This window comes from Labrus bergylta, chromosome 17 (assembly GCF_963930695.1).
Source record: "Labrus bergylta chromosome 17, fLabBer1.1, whole genome shotgun sequence".
Taxonomy (NCBI): Eukaryota; Metazoa; Chordata; class Actinopteri; order Labriformes; family Labridae; genus Labrus; species Labrus bergylta.
The window spans coordinates 9,326,842-9,343,128 of NC_089211.1; the positions used below are offsets into that span (position 1 = coordinate 9,326,842).

The window sequence follows — 16,287 nt, forward strand, 5'->3', positions numbered from 1 at the left end:
TTTAATCTCATATTAATGGCAATGACAGAGCCCATTTTTGCCTGTGCCACTTATTCCTCATATTAAGGTTGAACCAATGAATGGAACCACTAACTCCTCGGTGTGGGATCATTTCAGGCTGGGGTGTAGTTGGCCTACTCCAGCCCGGGACCTTCTATTTTTAAGAGCTGCAACACTTGTTATTGTTGGATGTTATAGTCTGAACACTTCTATAAAACCTGAATGTAAAGAATTTTGATCATATTATAGCCCAAGTTACATGTCACGGATGTTTAAATTAAATATTAAAAACTCTGCTGGAGTTCAGATCAAAGTTCCTTATTCAATGTGTGTGACAATGTGGGTGCTGTGAGACCGATTAGGATGGACTGTCCATTACGTTTGAACAAAAAGACGCACTGAAATGCTAATGGTTTCATTCCTTCCACAGTGGAAGAGTGTATTTTCACCACTACATCTGCACGCACTTCCTTGCACTTAGGCTCTTTTGGGTATTTTGTCAGTCTGAAATTAAATGCAGCTGAATCTGAGCCGCATATCAGGAAAAATTAAAAACTGCAGTTTTACTTTAAACCTGGATAAAAGTCTGAAAAAAATAATGACGCAGAGCATGAATCTAAGGTGTTCTTCAAGCTTGTTTATTTCATATCTTGAGGTGTCTTACACACACTAATGCTTAAAAAGTCCAAATGAAGAAATGCACAAGTAGGCTAATATACATCATGCGTGTAGGATGATAAATGAACAACCTTGTTGGCCTACAGGATGGGACACTGTTGCTTGAAAATCAATTCACTTTAATAACGGGTAAATTTACCTCTGGATTTTGCAGAGCTACTCCAAAACTCTTGCTAAACAATTAGGAATATTTTTTTTTTTTCAAATTGATCTCAGACCAAGAACAGATATAAAACTTATTCACATGTACTTTTCTAGGCAGAAAACATTCATGTACGGAGGAGTGGTAGGACAAAGGGTTTGAGCGATGAGGAGAAAAAAAGATGCTGTAGGCATGATTAAACACTCCATGTCCAAATAGCAGAGGCAAGAATACCAATTTACATTTAGGATTACACTTTGGAGGGTGTTGATACAGTAGGCTATTTCTCACAGAGAGAGAGAGAGAGAGAGAGAGAGAGAGAGAGAGAGAGAGAGAGAGAGAGAGAGAGAGAGAGAGAGACACAAATCGCGCAAGGCTGACGCATACATTATTACACGCGGCTGTTTTCAGATGCAGTTATCACTTGATCTTCACTGCTCCTCCTGGTGGATAGATTAACAGTTGCAGGTTTTTTTGGCTCCATCTGCCCCACATTCATTTAGGTCCTTACCCTCTTTTGGAATTACAGAAATAGTCTCCTCCCCCTAAGATGGAGGAAGGACTCCCTCCCTCAGAGTATGATTGAAACTCTTGTGTAATATAGGTATTAATTCCTCTCTCAGTGCTTTATACCACTCTCCTGGAAATCCGTCAGTAACTGGAGACTTGTAGGACTTCAAGGAAGAAATTGCCCTTCCAATTTCTCCAGTTGATATTTCTTTGATTAGTTTGTAATTATGCAGTTTCCCCGAAGAGGGCAGGTCCAATTGATTCAGAAACTGTTCAGCTGTACAGGCATCAAATGGTAAAGCCTGGGTGTACAGAGTCTGGTAAAACTTTTTGAATGCTTTTTGTACTGCCTCTAATGTATATGTAGTCTCTTTAGAAGTAGGTTCCCTGATTTCATAAACTGTGTTTTCTGATTGCTGTTTTCGCAGCTTACATCTTAGAGGCCTTAGAGCCAGCCTCATAATATCTCTGTTTCGTAAACCTGCGCTTTTTCTCTACTTCCTCAGAATAAATTTGATCTATTTCTTGTTTAAATGGTCTGATCTGTTGGAGTAATTGTGGATCCTTATTTCTACTATGTTGTTGTTCAAGATCTAATAGCCATTTTTGCAGATCCAGCAGGGCTCCAGAGTGCGACCAAATTTTTTTCTAGATCGCACTGGTGCACCTGACGCTGCCCGGGTGAAGCGCATCATCTTTCTGTGTTCTCCTGTGACCGAACTCACACTCATGGTAGGATCATGTCGTGGTCTAAACCAATAAGAGGCAGAGCTCGGGCGGGTCTTTGCCTCTGATTGGCTGTGGTCCTGTTCACTGCTCTAAGTTGTTTGTGTTTAAAAAGAGTAGCCTAATTGAAACGGAAAAAGAAAATAAACTCGACAAAACGAGGGAAAATGAAGAGAGGTAGAAACATTGAAAGTTTTTTCATTAAGAAAACTAAACCTACTGTTACAACCAGCCCTACTACTGTCATTCCATCCATCCCCACTACTGGGAGCCAAGACTGTCCATCCAGCCAAGACATGGAGCCCTCTGTCCTCACATCCAGACTAAGTGTAGGTTGTTTTTAGGTCACCCAGAAGTGAACGTGTTGTGTTGATCACCTAAAAATTTCAGCGCGACATCACTTCTAAATGCAGTAGCCTGCTGTTGCGCCTTTATCACCAGCTTATCCAAAAACGATATCACGCACAGGCTGTCCAATCATACAGAGGTCCGCTGGTTTAACCGCGGAGCAGCGCTAAAATGGTTCCTCGAATTGTGCACGGATATGGCAGAGATTCATGGCGCATAAAAAGTCAGTGACAGACTGAGATTACGATATTGCGGACATGTAGAAGAATGGACTGCAGGGGTCAAATCAAAAGTTGTTTAACTGAGTTTACTTAGTTGAAAAACGTGCACTCCACACGGAGCTGATCAGACTGCAGTGATCAACGCTGAAGGATCAATTCAAGTCTGTTGGTTTGGAAACATGTTATCATTTTATAATGCCTACTACTAAAATACATCTCTCTCGCTCCCTCTCTCTCTCTCTCCCTAGGTAGGTAGAATAACCTGTGTCAAAGTTTCTATAACCTTGAACCGCAATATTAAAACATAATATACCGTATTTTCCGCACTATAAGGCGCACTTAAAAGCCTTTAATTTCCTCAAAAAACGACAGTGCGCCTTATAATCCGGAGCGCTTTATATATGGATCAATTGGTTAATTGGTTAATTGGTTGATCCATACTGGTTGTACACGGCGCTCAGCGACACTGACTCGGATAATGACGAGAGGGAGCCGGGCATGTTGGATACCGTACTCGCCCAACTGTTCAATTCGGACACTGAAGAAGAAGAATTCGAGGGATTCGTGGACGGGGAATGAACTGAAAAAGTGAGCTTTACGTGTTATACGTAACTGAACAATGTTGAGTTATGCACTAACGCAGGGGTGCCCAACCTTTTTTGAACCAAGATCTACTTTTAAAGTTATCAGTCTGCCGAGATCTACCAGTCCACATAGTGAGCCATAGCCTTTACCAACAGCCTACAAACGCATTTAATACTCACACAACAAACAGAAAATAATAAATGAGAGTTCTGTAAAAAATAATGCAGACTACAGACTACAGCAGGCTGCTGTGAGATGATTTTGCTTTTGTTAAATTAGCTGCAGACACGGTGAGAGTGAACGGAGTAAAGTCCAATCGACTGTTTGACCGGGTCACGTGTGTTCCCACCTCGGTCCGTACGAATCACGGATCAACTGTGTGCTGTAGCACTAAAAGTAAAAAGTAAAAAGGTTCGCGTGGTGGCTGGCGCTCCAGTGCAAGTGTGTGTGTGCGTGTGCGTTTGCGCTGTTTGTTGGTGTGTCTCGTCCCCCGCGATGCTCACAGTCATGACAGCAGAGAGGAGCAGAGAAAAGTAGCTGCAGCTTCATCAAACGCGCTTAATACTCGTAGCATAGTTTCTATATATGACTTTTTGGTAAAACATTTACCCCCCCGGTTTTACCTGCACGTCATTGCGCATGCCTGCACTCTCTCTCTTGCGCGCTCTCTCTCTCTCTCCCTCGCTCGCTCTCTCATGCACGCAGCAATTTCATGAATAAATGAAAAATTAAATACACACAGGTCGGAAGTATACTTGGGCTCCCAACACAGGTATCGTGTGTGGGAAACAGTGCAATGAGATGAAATTGAAATCACTTTTCTATTTTACAATTGTATTTTATATTGACAAAACATCTCGCGATCGACTGAGAATCAGTCAGCGATCTACCTGTCGATCGCGATCGACTGTTTGGGCACCTCTGCACTAACGTTTGAATTAGCGGTATCAGACTGTGTTTCTTTTACGTGTTTACAACTGAACAAGGCTGGGAGATATTGTGAATATGCACATTAACGTTTGAACAACGTTGAGTTATTGTGAATGCACTACGTATAAAACTACGTTTTGAGAGTTAAGAGAAACGTCAAAGAAATAATTTATTATTTGGGGAAATCGTCTTATGTACTTTTGTTTTTGTAGTTTTATACGTTACGTTTTATACGTATTTATATTTATATATTCACAATATCTCCCAGCCTTGTTCAGTTGTAAACACGTTCTATTCTATGCGCCTTATAATCCGGTGCGCCTTATAGTGCGGAAAATACGGTAATACAAAACATAACTATTGATGTTTTCTTCCGTAATGTGGTACATCTAAATATTTCCATGTACCAACATGCAGTTTGCAATGACAGTTAACCCCTCTGCTTAATGTACTTTTACATTTTATGCGTTATCATGCAGTTTTATATACAAGTACCTTTTTTGGTCTTTTTTTTTTTTAAATCATACATTAGCCTATATATCCATTTGTTGAGTTATAGTGATGTCTGCAAAATGAGTCCGACCCACTTGAGGTCTCATTTGAACAAAATAGGACTTTGACACCCCTTTGACACTCCTGCTCTACACCTTATTCTTGTTTAAAAATCATTCACATTATATGAAAGTTATGGAGAGTGCTAAAAAGGTGACCATATGGCGTTAAAGGCGAAGCCTTTGGGTGCACCCAAATTTTGTGCTGGTGCACCTAAAAATAAAAGTTAGGCGCACCAGTGCAACCAATGCAAAAAGTTAGTCTGGAGCCCTGTCCGTCTTTTAGCTTTTGCCTTTTTAGCGAATGCAGCTTCTGATATAATTCTTCCCCGCAGAACTGCTTTGGCTGCATCCCACAATATAGTTGGGTTCACATTCCCGTCATAGAATGGGGTAAGTTAAAGTATTAAAATTATCCATTAATTGTTTCAATAATATGTGAATTTCAAGAGTGATGACTGTGTGTATGCAGGCAAGCCATACCTGAACCCAGGGGTAGAGTTTGCCCAGTTCTTCAACAAGCCCTGCCCACTTGTCAATCACTTTCACGACCTCCTGTTGTTTCATGAGTTGGAGGGTAATGTCAGACCAGGGATGGAAACACATGACCTTACTGAGAAGAGTTAAGATGAAGAGCAGAAAGATTTTGGATTATAGAAATAATAAAACACCAGTTTGATATATAAAAAAGATTTACAGTTATCAAACATTGACCATTTATTGATATAAATGTGTTAAGCATCTTCAAATTGAGCAAATCTTCTCTTGTAAGTAGAAAAGTTACATGGTACTCAGTGTAAGCTGATCACATGCACGTGGTCTGTAATAGCATTTCAAAATGTAGGATGTAACTGCTAAGCAGCAACTAGAGTACACAAAAAGGTTGGCTGCACTTGAAATTGGTATTCATGTCAAATAAACAACTTCAAGTGAGAGGGAAAATATATTTTTTTCATAATTTCTTTATTGATTTAATAGCATAGGCAGCAATGTAATTGAACACAAAGTACTGCTTTTTGTTTTTACAACATAAAGACACAAACACATTATATTTAACCCCTCACCCCCCCTAAAAAATATAATCAAACATCCCTTTCTATAACAGACATCAAATAAACTTTCTGGACCCCTTTCACATCCTGGATTTCATTCAAATTATAAAATCATAGGGGGCGCTAACGAGCAGCGCATGGAGAAGCCAGAAGTTGTAAAATCTATATTTTGACAGTCTATTTAACTTTTAAAAGCCTCGGGAACTATAGTGATATGTTAAGGTTCAACTTGTATCCTTTTTTCTTGCGTCGGTATGCTTAAGTAAGTTCTGGAGTGAAATATTTAATTGGTTTTCCAAACAATATGAAACAAATATTCAGCCAGACTTCAACTTGGCAATCTTCGGCAGCTCTGACGTGACAAGGCCCTTTACCCTCTCACCAAAAACATGCTCTCAATGCAGGCATGGTTGCAGCTAAAAAAAATGATATTGATAAACTGGAAGTCTACAACATCCCCATGTTTGAAAAGGTGGCTCAATGAAATGCTTCTCATTGCTAAGATGGAGCAGATTCGTTTTAGCAAGCAGAACTCTGATGGTTATTTCATTAAGGTGTGGAAACCCTTTCTGATGTTGTTGGATAAAACTTAAATGTATTCATTGTGGTCTGTGCTGCTATGTTATGTCTATATTATGTGCAAACTCTGCCTTATTTGGCATACTGACTGATGATTCTGACTGACTCCCACCCATATGTGTGTGTTTTTGTGTTTTGTTTGTTTTCTACCCAGGACCGTTTTTAAAAGAGGGGCAGTCTCTTTTTGAATTAGTTTTTGCTGTCAACTTTGGATATCTAGATGTGTGCCCCTTGCCTCTCTTTTTGCTTTTATTTCCATCATTTTTTTGTGATACTGCTGGGTGTTCTTGTCTATCTTGTATGTATGTATTGTAAAAAAGCTATAAATAAAGTATTAAAAAAAACAATATATTTGTTAGGACAGTGTTTGACACTATTGGTGCTGAGGAGCAAATAAAAAAGCAATCAGAGACTTCAAAGGTCACTTCGCTTCCCGGTTAGAAAACCCCTGCTGAGGTCTGCATCTCATCAAGGACCATAAAAACTGTCAAAGAACTCACATTTGCACTCAAATCAAACAGTTTGTAATTTCTGTCCAAAAAAATGTTCTGACTCTTGTTTTTATAGGATTCTTAATGGCTGAGATATAGAGGAAGGAGTTGGTTAGGATTTTCTCTCACACATATTGATATTGCATGCTTAGATAGTTTTGAATTCTATGACTTTAATCGACTCTAGATTGGAATGTGTTATTTAAAAATGCTATTTCTATATTTCATTTATCTATTTTATTTGTGTTGACTGTTTAATAAACTGATTTCTCTTAAAATGCAGATTGGGAAGAATAATTCACACTTCTAAATGTTTGAAGGTTTGTTTCTAATAATGTTGAAACCTTTAGAATGTCCATTTATAAGTTTATGGTGAAACGATACGAGTTTCTCTTCCATCTTGCGCTTCAAAAGTATGTTTTGAATGTGGGCACAGCCACTCCCAAAGGGGGTTGAGGAACAGGGGGGTCCCTCAACCTGACGGAAAAGTCAGAACACTTTTAGGGCAACTCTAAGAGCGCTCTTATTGCTTGGTGTTGAGAGGCTTCAGAAGGACCATCCGAACCTTCTTCAAAGTAAAACATTGAGTTAGCCTACAGCTTGTGTCGAGAGGAAGAAAAAGCTTCATCTAAAAATCAGAGCTCCGAGTCCAAATTCATAATTCAAATTCATAATAATAAATATAATACATTTTGTAAAGAAGAAATAAAACTCCTTAGTTGTAAAATGTAAAGAAGTGCATTTTACAGTATACACAAAAGAAATGTCTTCAAATGTCATTGAAACGCCTTCTTTATAAACGTCAAATATTATACTCCTCTTTTTGTTCATATCTGGAATCCAGCATCTAGTTTGCCTGGTTTTACTGCAGTATTGCCTCATATTGGGCTAAATTGTGACAAAGAATGAGACATATTAATTTATTTCCTAACTTCATACCATATGTTGACCATATTAAGAACTATAGGATGAGTAGTATGATTTCTTAGACGTTTTAAACTGGCAGTATAAAGATATAAGTGTAATAGTAACTGGAAGGAGTACGCCTCTTTATCCATCCATGTCGGAGGGTTTCCTTAGCAAAAATAAAACATTATGGTCCTCAACTGCACTGCCAAGTTTTACCAGTACAAGTTAAGATATTCTAACCCCCCAGTATCGAAATGGAAGATATAATAGAGACTGGCGTACTCTGGGGCATTTCATATTCCATATAAATTTTGTAATAAGTGATGTAATTCTTAAAAATGTTACTTCGGGTGGTGCCAAAGGAATATTCTGAAATAAGTATAAACATTTGGGTAATGAGGGTCATTTTTAATATATTTATCCTCCCAATGAGGTAAATAGAAAGAGTCATCTATCTTTCTAAAGATTTAAATGTTGAATCCATTATATGATCATAGTTTCTTCGTTGTATTAGGTTCTAAGGTGTAATAGCTGTTTTGAGATTTCTTGTTTATTGTGCTCTTACTGAAAACTTTTGTTCTCAAGTATTTTAATATTGTATTCGAGCTGTCAATTTTTTTTAATACACTTGTATATGCTTCTTGCGTAGCCTTGCGTAGCCCGTAAATGCCTTAAAGGTTTCCCACCTACTTGTGGCAGATGTCTGTGATGTATAAAGCTTGTTGTTGCCTAAGAAATGTAGGAACTTTAAACATTGCATCCATTTGATATAAAATCTCCATTTTGGGGATTGGCGTATCAATTTTGGCTCCACAAGAGTCAAAGATACAACAGCATGGTCTAAAATGATTATACTATTGTGGTGACAGCCTCTGATATTAGAGAGGTATTGTCCACCCCAACAATGTGCTTGCCTGGCAATGATGATATTCTGAAAAATAAGTTATTATAGAACTTTTCATCATCATTTTTTGGTCCATAAACATTGATTTAATTAAGCTGAGAAGTGAGTTTTTATAGGCCTCTACAGTCCATGAAATATCAATTAAGATATTCAACATTGTTTTTTTTTTTTATGCTGTATATATAGTGGTATCTCCCTCTACCTTTTCAGTAGAAATCCTTCATCAAATCCTTCATGCTTTTAAATATATCATAACAGAATGAGGCATTCGGTTCAATGAGAAGAAATAAAAAGGGTACCATGGTGGGTTTAGAGAGATTTCCCCCACCCTGTCCTGAACAAGCCTGATTTGAACACACGGGTAACCCCTAACCCTTATTAGACTTCCTCCTAAAACTTAGAACGGGTCCACATCATAATGAGGAACCATTCTGTTTAACTCTCTTAGCAACACTAACATTGCTTGCTTGTTAATTGACAATTCGCATCACTTACACTAGATATATATTTACATATATATATATCCATTTTGAATTCATTACATTTTTACTTTTTTATATCATGGCTCGAAAATAAATTATTGGGATTATGTGCAAATAATTTCATTCGTTCTCCAATCTCCTCTATGTATTTTTCCAAATCTTCAGGAAAGTCAAAGACAGACCTATTCTCTCCTATGGTCAGCAGCAGCCTGGTAGGTAAGATTGAGGTGATTGAGCTATGCAACAAGAGAGGAGCTCACTTAACTTATAATATAAATACAAAATACATATTTGATCTGCAAATTGGGTAATTTGGTCAACAGCATATCATATCCTAAACTTGCTTGCTGCCAGTCCGTCTGTCTGTCTGCTTGTCCTAGCAGATGGTTGCCATAAATAGTTTTTTAAGAAAACTTGTTTTGTATTGTTGTAAACTCTGGGCTCCTTTAGCAATAAGGAGAATAGGAAAATACTTTTCTGGAATTTCTGGAAGTTAGATCAGAAACTTTTATGCACTTTCCATCATAGGCCCTGAGCCCAGAAACGTATAGATTTAAAGGAAGGTTTTTCCGCTGAGCATCTAAAAAGGATTAGATCTCCTGAGACACTCACAGATAATTTATCAACTTTTACAACAAGTTTTACAGCAACTTTTACAACAAGTTCAACAAGTTTTTCAACATTGTCGGAAAATAATGCCATCTGCTGGCTGCTTATCACCTACAGTCTCTTTAATTGTTTCCTTTAAACACAATTGGGTGTATCAAACTAAAAAGTTGCTGGAATTAACCTTACAGAAAATGTAAAACCTTTACAAATAAGGCAGTAAAATGTGACATCAAGCTTTGTTCTTACCAGACACCCCTGGCAGCTTTACACTGGAATAATGGATCTTCATCCACACCTAAAAAAACAACATACAAAAAGTAAAAAAAAAAATGTTTTCAATAACATCATGTTATGCCTTCAACAACTCATTTGCTTTGAAAATTGAGGGACAAGCACATTGATCCTTCTACACCTGTATGCTAAGCCTGGGCAATACAACGTTAACGATAATTATCGCAATTCAATTTTTGTCAATATAAATATAACAAATGTTCAAAAAAAGTTTGATAGATTTTAACCTGTAATTAAACTACCCAAATACTGGGAAAGGGGGCCGCTAATGCGCCTTAAACATTAGTTGCCACCCAAAATTAAAGAGTGTAGTTTGTCCTGTTCTAACAATAAAGAATGATTAACTTTCTGGTTTCTTCAGATTTCACTCAGAAGCTAAAATCAACCTTTAAATCGGAAGAAATAATGCTTTGACATTTGATAATTATTGATATCGACTAATATGAAAATTGTTATCGTGACATCATTACATTTTAGTCATATTGCCCAACAGCAAATTGCTCATTGTGACATGAAATCATGTCAAAAATGATTTGATGTCTAAGTTTTGGATACAATTGTTAGGGCTGTCAAAATAACGTGTTAATTTGATAAATAACAGGTAAATATCTCTGCTGTCATGCATCACTGATCATACACACGTCCAGGGTAGTGTTCTTAAGTTGATGAAAACACATGACAACAATGTCATAAAACTTTGACTGTTATTATTTTATCTATACAAGAGATCAACACAAGTGACATAGAGACAACCTGAGAGAGCAGCGTGATAAGCAGTGCTGAGCAGACAAGTAATAGTTACTGGATGTAACTTAAGTTCAAGTGCATATAGCCCCTAACAGGCTTGCTTGTTGTTTACCCTGTGTGTGTGTGTGTGGTTCTGTGTGTGTGTGTGTATACAGAATGTGTGTGTGTGGAGGGAGGGGTGGGTGAGAACTTAAGGGAGGCAACTTGATCAGTTTAAGTAAATTGTAATATACACTCTTTGACTCTTACTAATGTGAAAACAGAGTAACGTTTAAATTTGGAATTAGATATAACCATGTGGAAACAGGGATATGCAGAGAATCGGCCTGTAATGCAATCCATCTCATTTTATCGATATGCAATTAATTGCAATTAATTATTATTATAAATAATTATTTTATTTAATAGATTGACAGCACTAATAAATATGTATAACCTTGCATTTCACTAAATAAAAAAAAAAACTAGATTAAATTGTAATATGCAAAAAACTGACATCATCCCAAGCAGTTGAAAAAAATGTGTAAGCACCCAACCAGTGGATTGAATATTTCCTAATCTGTTTTTCAATGACTTGCTATAGTAAATATATTTACAGCATTGAAACTTACCAGGATCTGGAGCATCTGGCTGAAGAGCAGGGAAGTCATTATCAAATATGAAAGTACTGTGATAGTCTTCATTTACCTGGAATGAAATAGGTGGATACATAAATGTAAAAATTGGGGAACATAAAGCAAAAAATATGTTGTGGTACCAAAAAAATATCAGTTATAACTGGCATATGTTTTTTATTTTTATTTGTATTTTTTTATTAACCTTTATTTAACCAGATAAAGAACCCATTGAGATCAGGATCTCTTTCACAAGGGTGACCTTGTTGTTTGGAAGATTCAAGAAACATATCAAATACAATATCAGTTTGACAAACACCAGTATAATTATGATTAAATACCAGTAATACTTTTAGTTACAGATGATTAATGGGAAAAATAGGCAAAAAGTACATTTTTGTATCACAATGTGTGTTTTTACTTTAATAATAACTGCTGGGCACTAATTAATCAAAAAATAATTCTGGAGCGATTTCCTTTAGTGATCACTGACTAATTCTTAGCTGTGTGAGCAAGGGAAAGACCTTTTGAGCTGAGAAAAGATCAGTTTAATAAAGCTTAAATGACCCGTGGAGAACCAAACATTATTGTCCAAACCATGAACATACATTATAAGTCGTGATTTCGTGATTTTGTGCAATTGTAGAAATATGATATCTATCTGCTCTCACCTCTCCACTTGCTCGTGTGTTCTTGGGACAAAGTGGGTTGTTGCTGTCAAATCTGGGTACATGTTCCTCAGTAGGCTTTTCTACCTGACCAGCCCAGGGTCTCTTCATGCGGTGAGCAGACACCAGGACCCAGGTATCTCGCAGGGGATTATAGCGCAGATGCTGGTGCTCTGAGGAGTTTAGGAGACATAATACAATAAATGACTAAATAGTTTACAGTTAGCGGAAGTGTTTTTGTGAACAAATTAATTATTCATTATATTTAAAAGAAGAATTAATTCTAATTGTTTGATAGCTCTAGATTTACAGCAGTCACACTGAATAACACACTGTAAACATGGCACAGATGTTTGAAGGTTATGTGTTCTATTCATATCCAATAGAGCGCCACAGGAATGAGTCCTAAAACCTGGAAGTAAGTTGGCATTTGAGCGCCATGGGGTCTATCGTCTAAATGTCAATGGAAATTATGAATGGCTTTGTGGTAAGACGCCTGAAATAAGGTCTGTGGTTAACAAAATCTTAAGAGATGTTGGCGTTTTGTTAGACCACATAAACTATGTTAGGTAATACCTCCACTTGTGAATTTTGAAGATTTTATGTGTCCTTAAAAAGGCGGTTGCTAACAAGTGGTTAAATGTGACTACAGTGGTTGTTGGGGACATTAAACGTCATCACGCCGGACACAGAGGCCGGGAACTCTCTCACTATATACTATGTCTCCTGTAGGTTTAATCTCTGGGTTAAGGCAAATATTAGGTTAATAAACAATTTATTAAACTACATGGATTAGTTTATCATTGATTGTCTGAAACATAACGGTAGTGGCGTCAATACCATCCGACCGTGGTGTGGTTCGCTTGTAGCATAACGTTAGCTTTTTACTTCTGTTGGCTGCATTAACGCTTCAAACATCATAAAAATGGCGTTCATCTGTGAAGATTATCCTGCTTAACAAAACGCCTACGCATCAGCAACGTGTGTTTGCCACAGAGATTATTTTCTGCAATGATCCAAAATCCAATGCAAAAATCCCATAGGTGAATTCTTGTGAGACCCCATGGCGATGCTTCTTCAGGGTTGGCCTACAAAAATACGTCATATGGTTTGTTCTCTATACACCTTATTGTTAAAATAAGTGAATATGTCCAAAAAGGTAAGAAGGTGTCTTTTCTTGTACAAAGCAAGTGTTGTAGAATCACCTAAGTGATCATGACAATTGACACATCACTGACAATTGCATAAATAAATGTAAAAATGTATAACTGCTGCTATTACAGGCTATGTAAGTCGTTTCTAGGCCTATAAAGATCAGGTTAACCAATCGATCTATGAAAGACACTAAGGTTTTAAAAAAATGTCAAATTAACTCATTAAACAGCAGTGTTGCATGCAAAGTGGTGCTAACTTGCTCAACATAGATACAAAGCAAGGATTTCTCATAAGGCAGCTTTGGTGCCTCTGTCAGTGTTTTTTCATGAAACTATCCCTCATCCTTGAGGAGGAGGACAACTTAGGACTCTGTTTAGACCTTTCATCAATATCCTCCTGATCGAAATACAAGTGGACAAGTGTGAAGGCATCCCAGTGCATCCTGAGTATGGACTGAGATCTGATCACTCTTGACACATTTGTCCCCATTGGTTTGGTGGTGTGTAATGCGCACATGTGTCCTGGGCTACATAACGGACAGCTAACGCTCTACATATATATGAGAGGAGATGAGACGAACAGACAGAGCTCTGGGCTGCCCATCTGTTATTCGTTGCACAGTGAGATGTGTCTATGGGGCAGAAACTCAAGAGGCGGGTGAACACACAGCAGGAGCTTTACATACATACACACACACAGTGAAGTTCAGCCTTGCTGATTCTAGCTGCAGTTACAATAGCACAAACTTGTAAACAGTCTATATACATGGCATCACTGAACCTTCATTTAGTGAGTATAATGAATGAACCCCCCTCATTCTCCATTGTCTTATTGTTACCTGTTCCTAAAAGGTTTGGTCCATAGAAATTGGTCCAGATTAAAATTGAGCTATCTTAAACTCAAAGAAAGCTGTGGTACATATAGGGGACATTCTACAGAATTAGTTCAAAGTGCATACATTCCCATAACAAAAAAACCCCCCCTAAATGTCAATGTATGTAAAAAACTACTTTTTTAGATTTTTTTTTTTCAATGGTTTGATTTCAAATATCTTTATGATAAAGTTCAAACAGAAGTTGAACACAACACATGTAAAAAGATACGAGACAGACAATCACAAGAGAGTACAACGTACACAAGAAGATATAAGAACTGAGGACAGAGTGCTAGAAGCAAACACACAGACAAGGGTCACTCAGACATCAAGACAGGATTTTCAAAGTTCAGACATACCAGTGACCAGACCTCAGTCAAGAGGACACCTGAAAGACTCAGTGATTTTGTGTTTAAGTAATATGTACAAATGATATTTTCTGGTGTACAGATCTGTAAAAAAAAATACACCATTTGATTAAGTTTATTTCCCCCAAAAAAGGAGGGATGTCATGTAGCCTATTGGTTAGACAAGTTACATGATAGGAAAACAGGAAGTAAACACGTGAACATGACGTCACGGCCAGAGTGCGATCAGCTGTAGCCTATGTTCGCGATTTGGACAATAAATAAAGCAAGTTAAAGTAGGCTATATGCTTAATTTCATGATTCAATTCAGGTTGCACTAGTTCAGTATTAAGATAGGCACACAAAAAATAAAGACTGCCTGAAGAACGTCTCAATAAAGTGTTGAGCTGACAGAAGCTCGTTTTTCCACTGCAACCTACTAAACAATTTGACTTAAAGTCAATAGTATTGGTTTTCTATTAACAGATAATGTGTTTCTAAGACAACAAAATGAACAATCTATTAGAAACCTGTTGCAATTTTTGGTCAGGGTTGTGTGCGCGCGAGAGTCACGCGCTTTGGCAACATCTATAAAGGTGCTGTGTTGTGAAAAACACTCGTGTGGAGAAAGTGCATACAATTCATTTCCAAAAGGTCTGCTCAGGAGACCGTATGTGTGGATGTTAAGTAGCATAAAACAGGCAGCCTACGCCAGATTTGAAAAGTTGTCTGCAACCGATATACGAAAATAACTTCCAGTGAGTTTGATAGTTACTCCAGTAGGCTCCGTGTAAACATCTCCATACCTTTTGGATCAAACTGGACTTCTTTTTTGTCGCTCATGCTGTGCAGGTTCGCTTCTCCGTCGACAAATCACTAAGCAAAGAAAGTCTTTGTGAACTTTGACTGACAGACGCCACTACCTTTCCTGACAGCTTTCCTCCTTCTTCGTCTTGTAATGATGTTCCGGCAGGCTGTACACTGTTGAGTGTAATGCTGCCCTCCACAGTCTATGTAGGCTAACTGAATTCAACTACCGGTGTGGAGTGTGGCTCAAACTAAGGTGTACTACTTTCTGTAAATAATAATAAAAATAAATAAAAATAAATAAAAATAAATAAAAATAAATAAATAAAACAAATGAATACAAATATTATTAATGATATCATCTCAATCAACTTAGTTCGGCTAAGGTACTCATCAAATCCTATAGCCTTAATTTTCGGAATTATTTTGTAAGATATCTATTAAATCCGAGTGTACTTTCATTTCTTTCAAATTTTCCACCATCTGTCTTCTTTTTAAACTATATTTCTGACAGTTTAAAATGACATGTTCCACTGTCTCCTCTTGTCCATGTCCATCATGTTTTCCAATTTTACACAATGTACTATAAGAATCGAGTGTGTCCATATCTTAATCTAGATATTATTCTATCATTTTTCCTATTTGTTCCTGCACTTCTCATTTCACCAACCTTCCTTTGGATTCTATAAAACCATTTTCCTTTCCTTTCCTCCTCCCACTGCTTTTGCCACCTTTCCTTCAATCTCTGTTTAATGATGCTCTTTACTTCTGTTCTACTGATGCTAACTATAAAATCTACTTGAGTATTTAATGTAGCCCCCTTTGCCACCTTGTCTGCTAATTCGTTTCCTTGTATGCGTGTGCAGGTACCCATAAAAACACAACTGTAAGACCCATCATTTTAATTCTGTATAGTGTTTGTTTGATTTCTATTAAAATGTCCGGTCTGCTGTCTGAATGACTGTATTGTAAACTGATGAGTGATGAACTTGAATCTGAACAAATTACAGATCTCAATGGTCTTGTATCCTGTTTTTGCTAATATTGTGTGTTTGGACAACCTGCTG

The 16,287-nt window shown here is 37.4% G+C and overlaps 1 protein-coding gene across 1 annotated transcript in view; it reads right to left on the reverse strand.

Moving 5' to 3' along the window:
* The window catches only part of galt (galactose-1-phosphate uridylyltransferase), a 31,174-nt gene extending 15,796 nt beyond the window's left edge, over window positions 1–15,378 (reverse strand). Inside the window, exons 1-5 of the mRNA XM_020636905.3 lie at window positions 15,220–15,378; window positions 12,041–12,210; window positions 11,367–11,442; window positions 9,964–10,012; window positions 5,175–5,304 (exon numbers count right to left, since the gene is read on the reverse strand). Of these exons, the coding sequence (XP_020492561.1) occupies window positions 5,175–5,304; window positions 9,964–10,012; window positions 11,367–11,442; window positions 12,041–12,210; window positions 15,220–15,256 (462 nt within the window). The 5' untranslated portion in view covers window positions 15,257–15,378. The remainder of the gene's footprint in view (window positions 1–5,174; window positions 5,305–9,963; window positions 10,013–11,366; window positions 11,443–12,040; window positions 12,211–15,219) is intronic.
* Window positions 15,379–16,287: the final 909 nt, after the last annotated feature.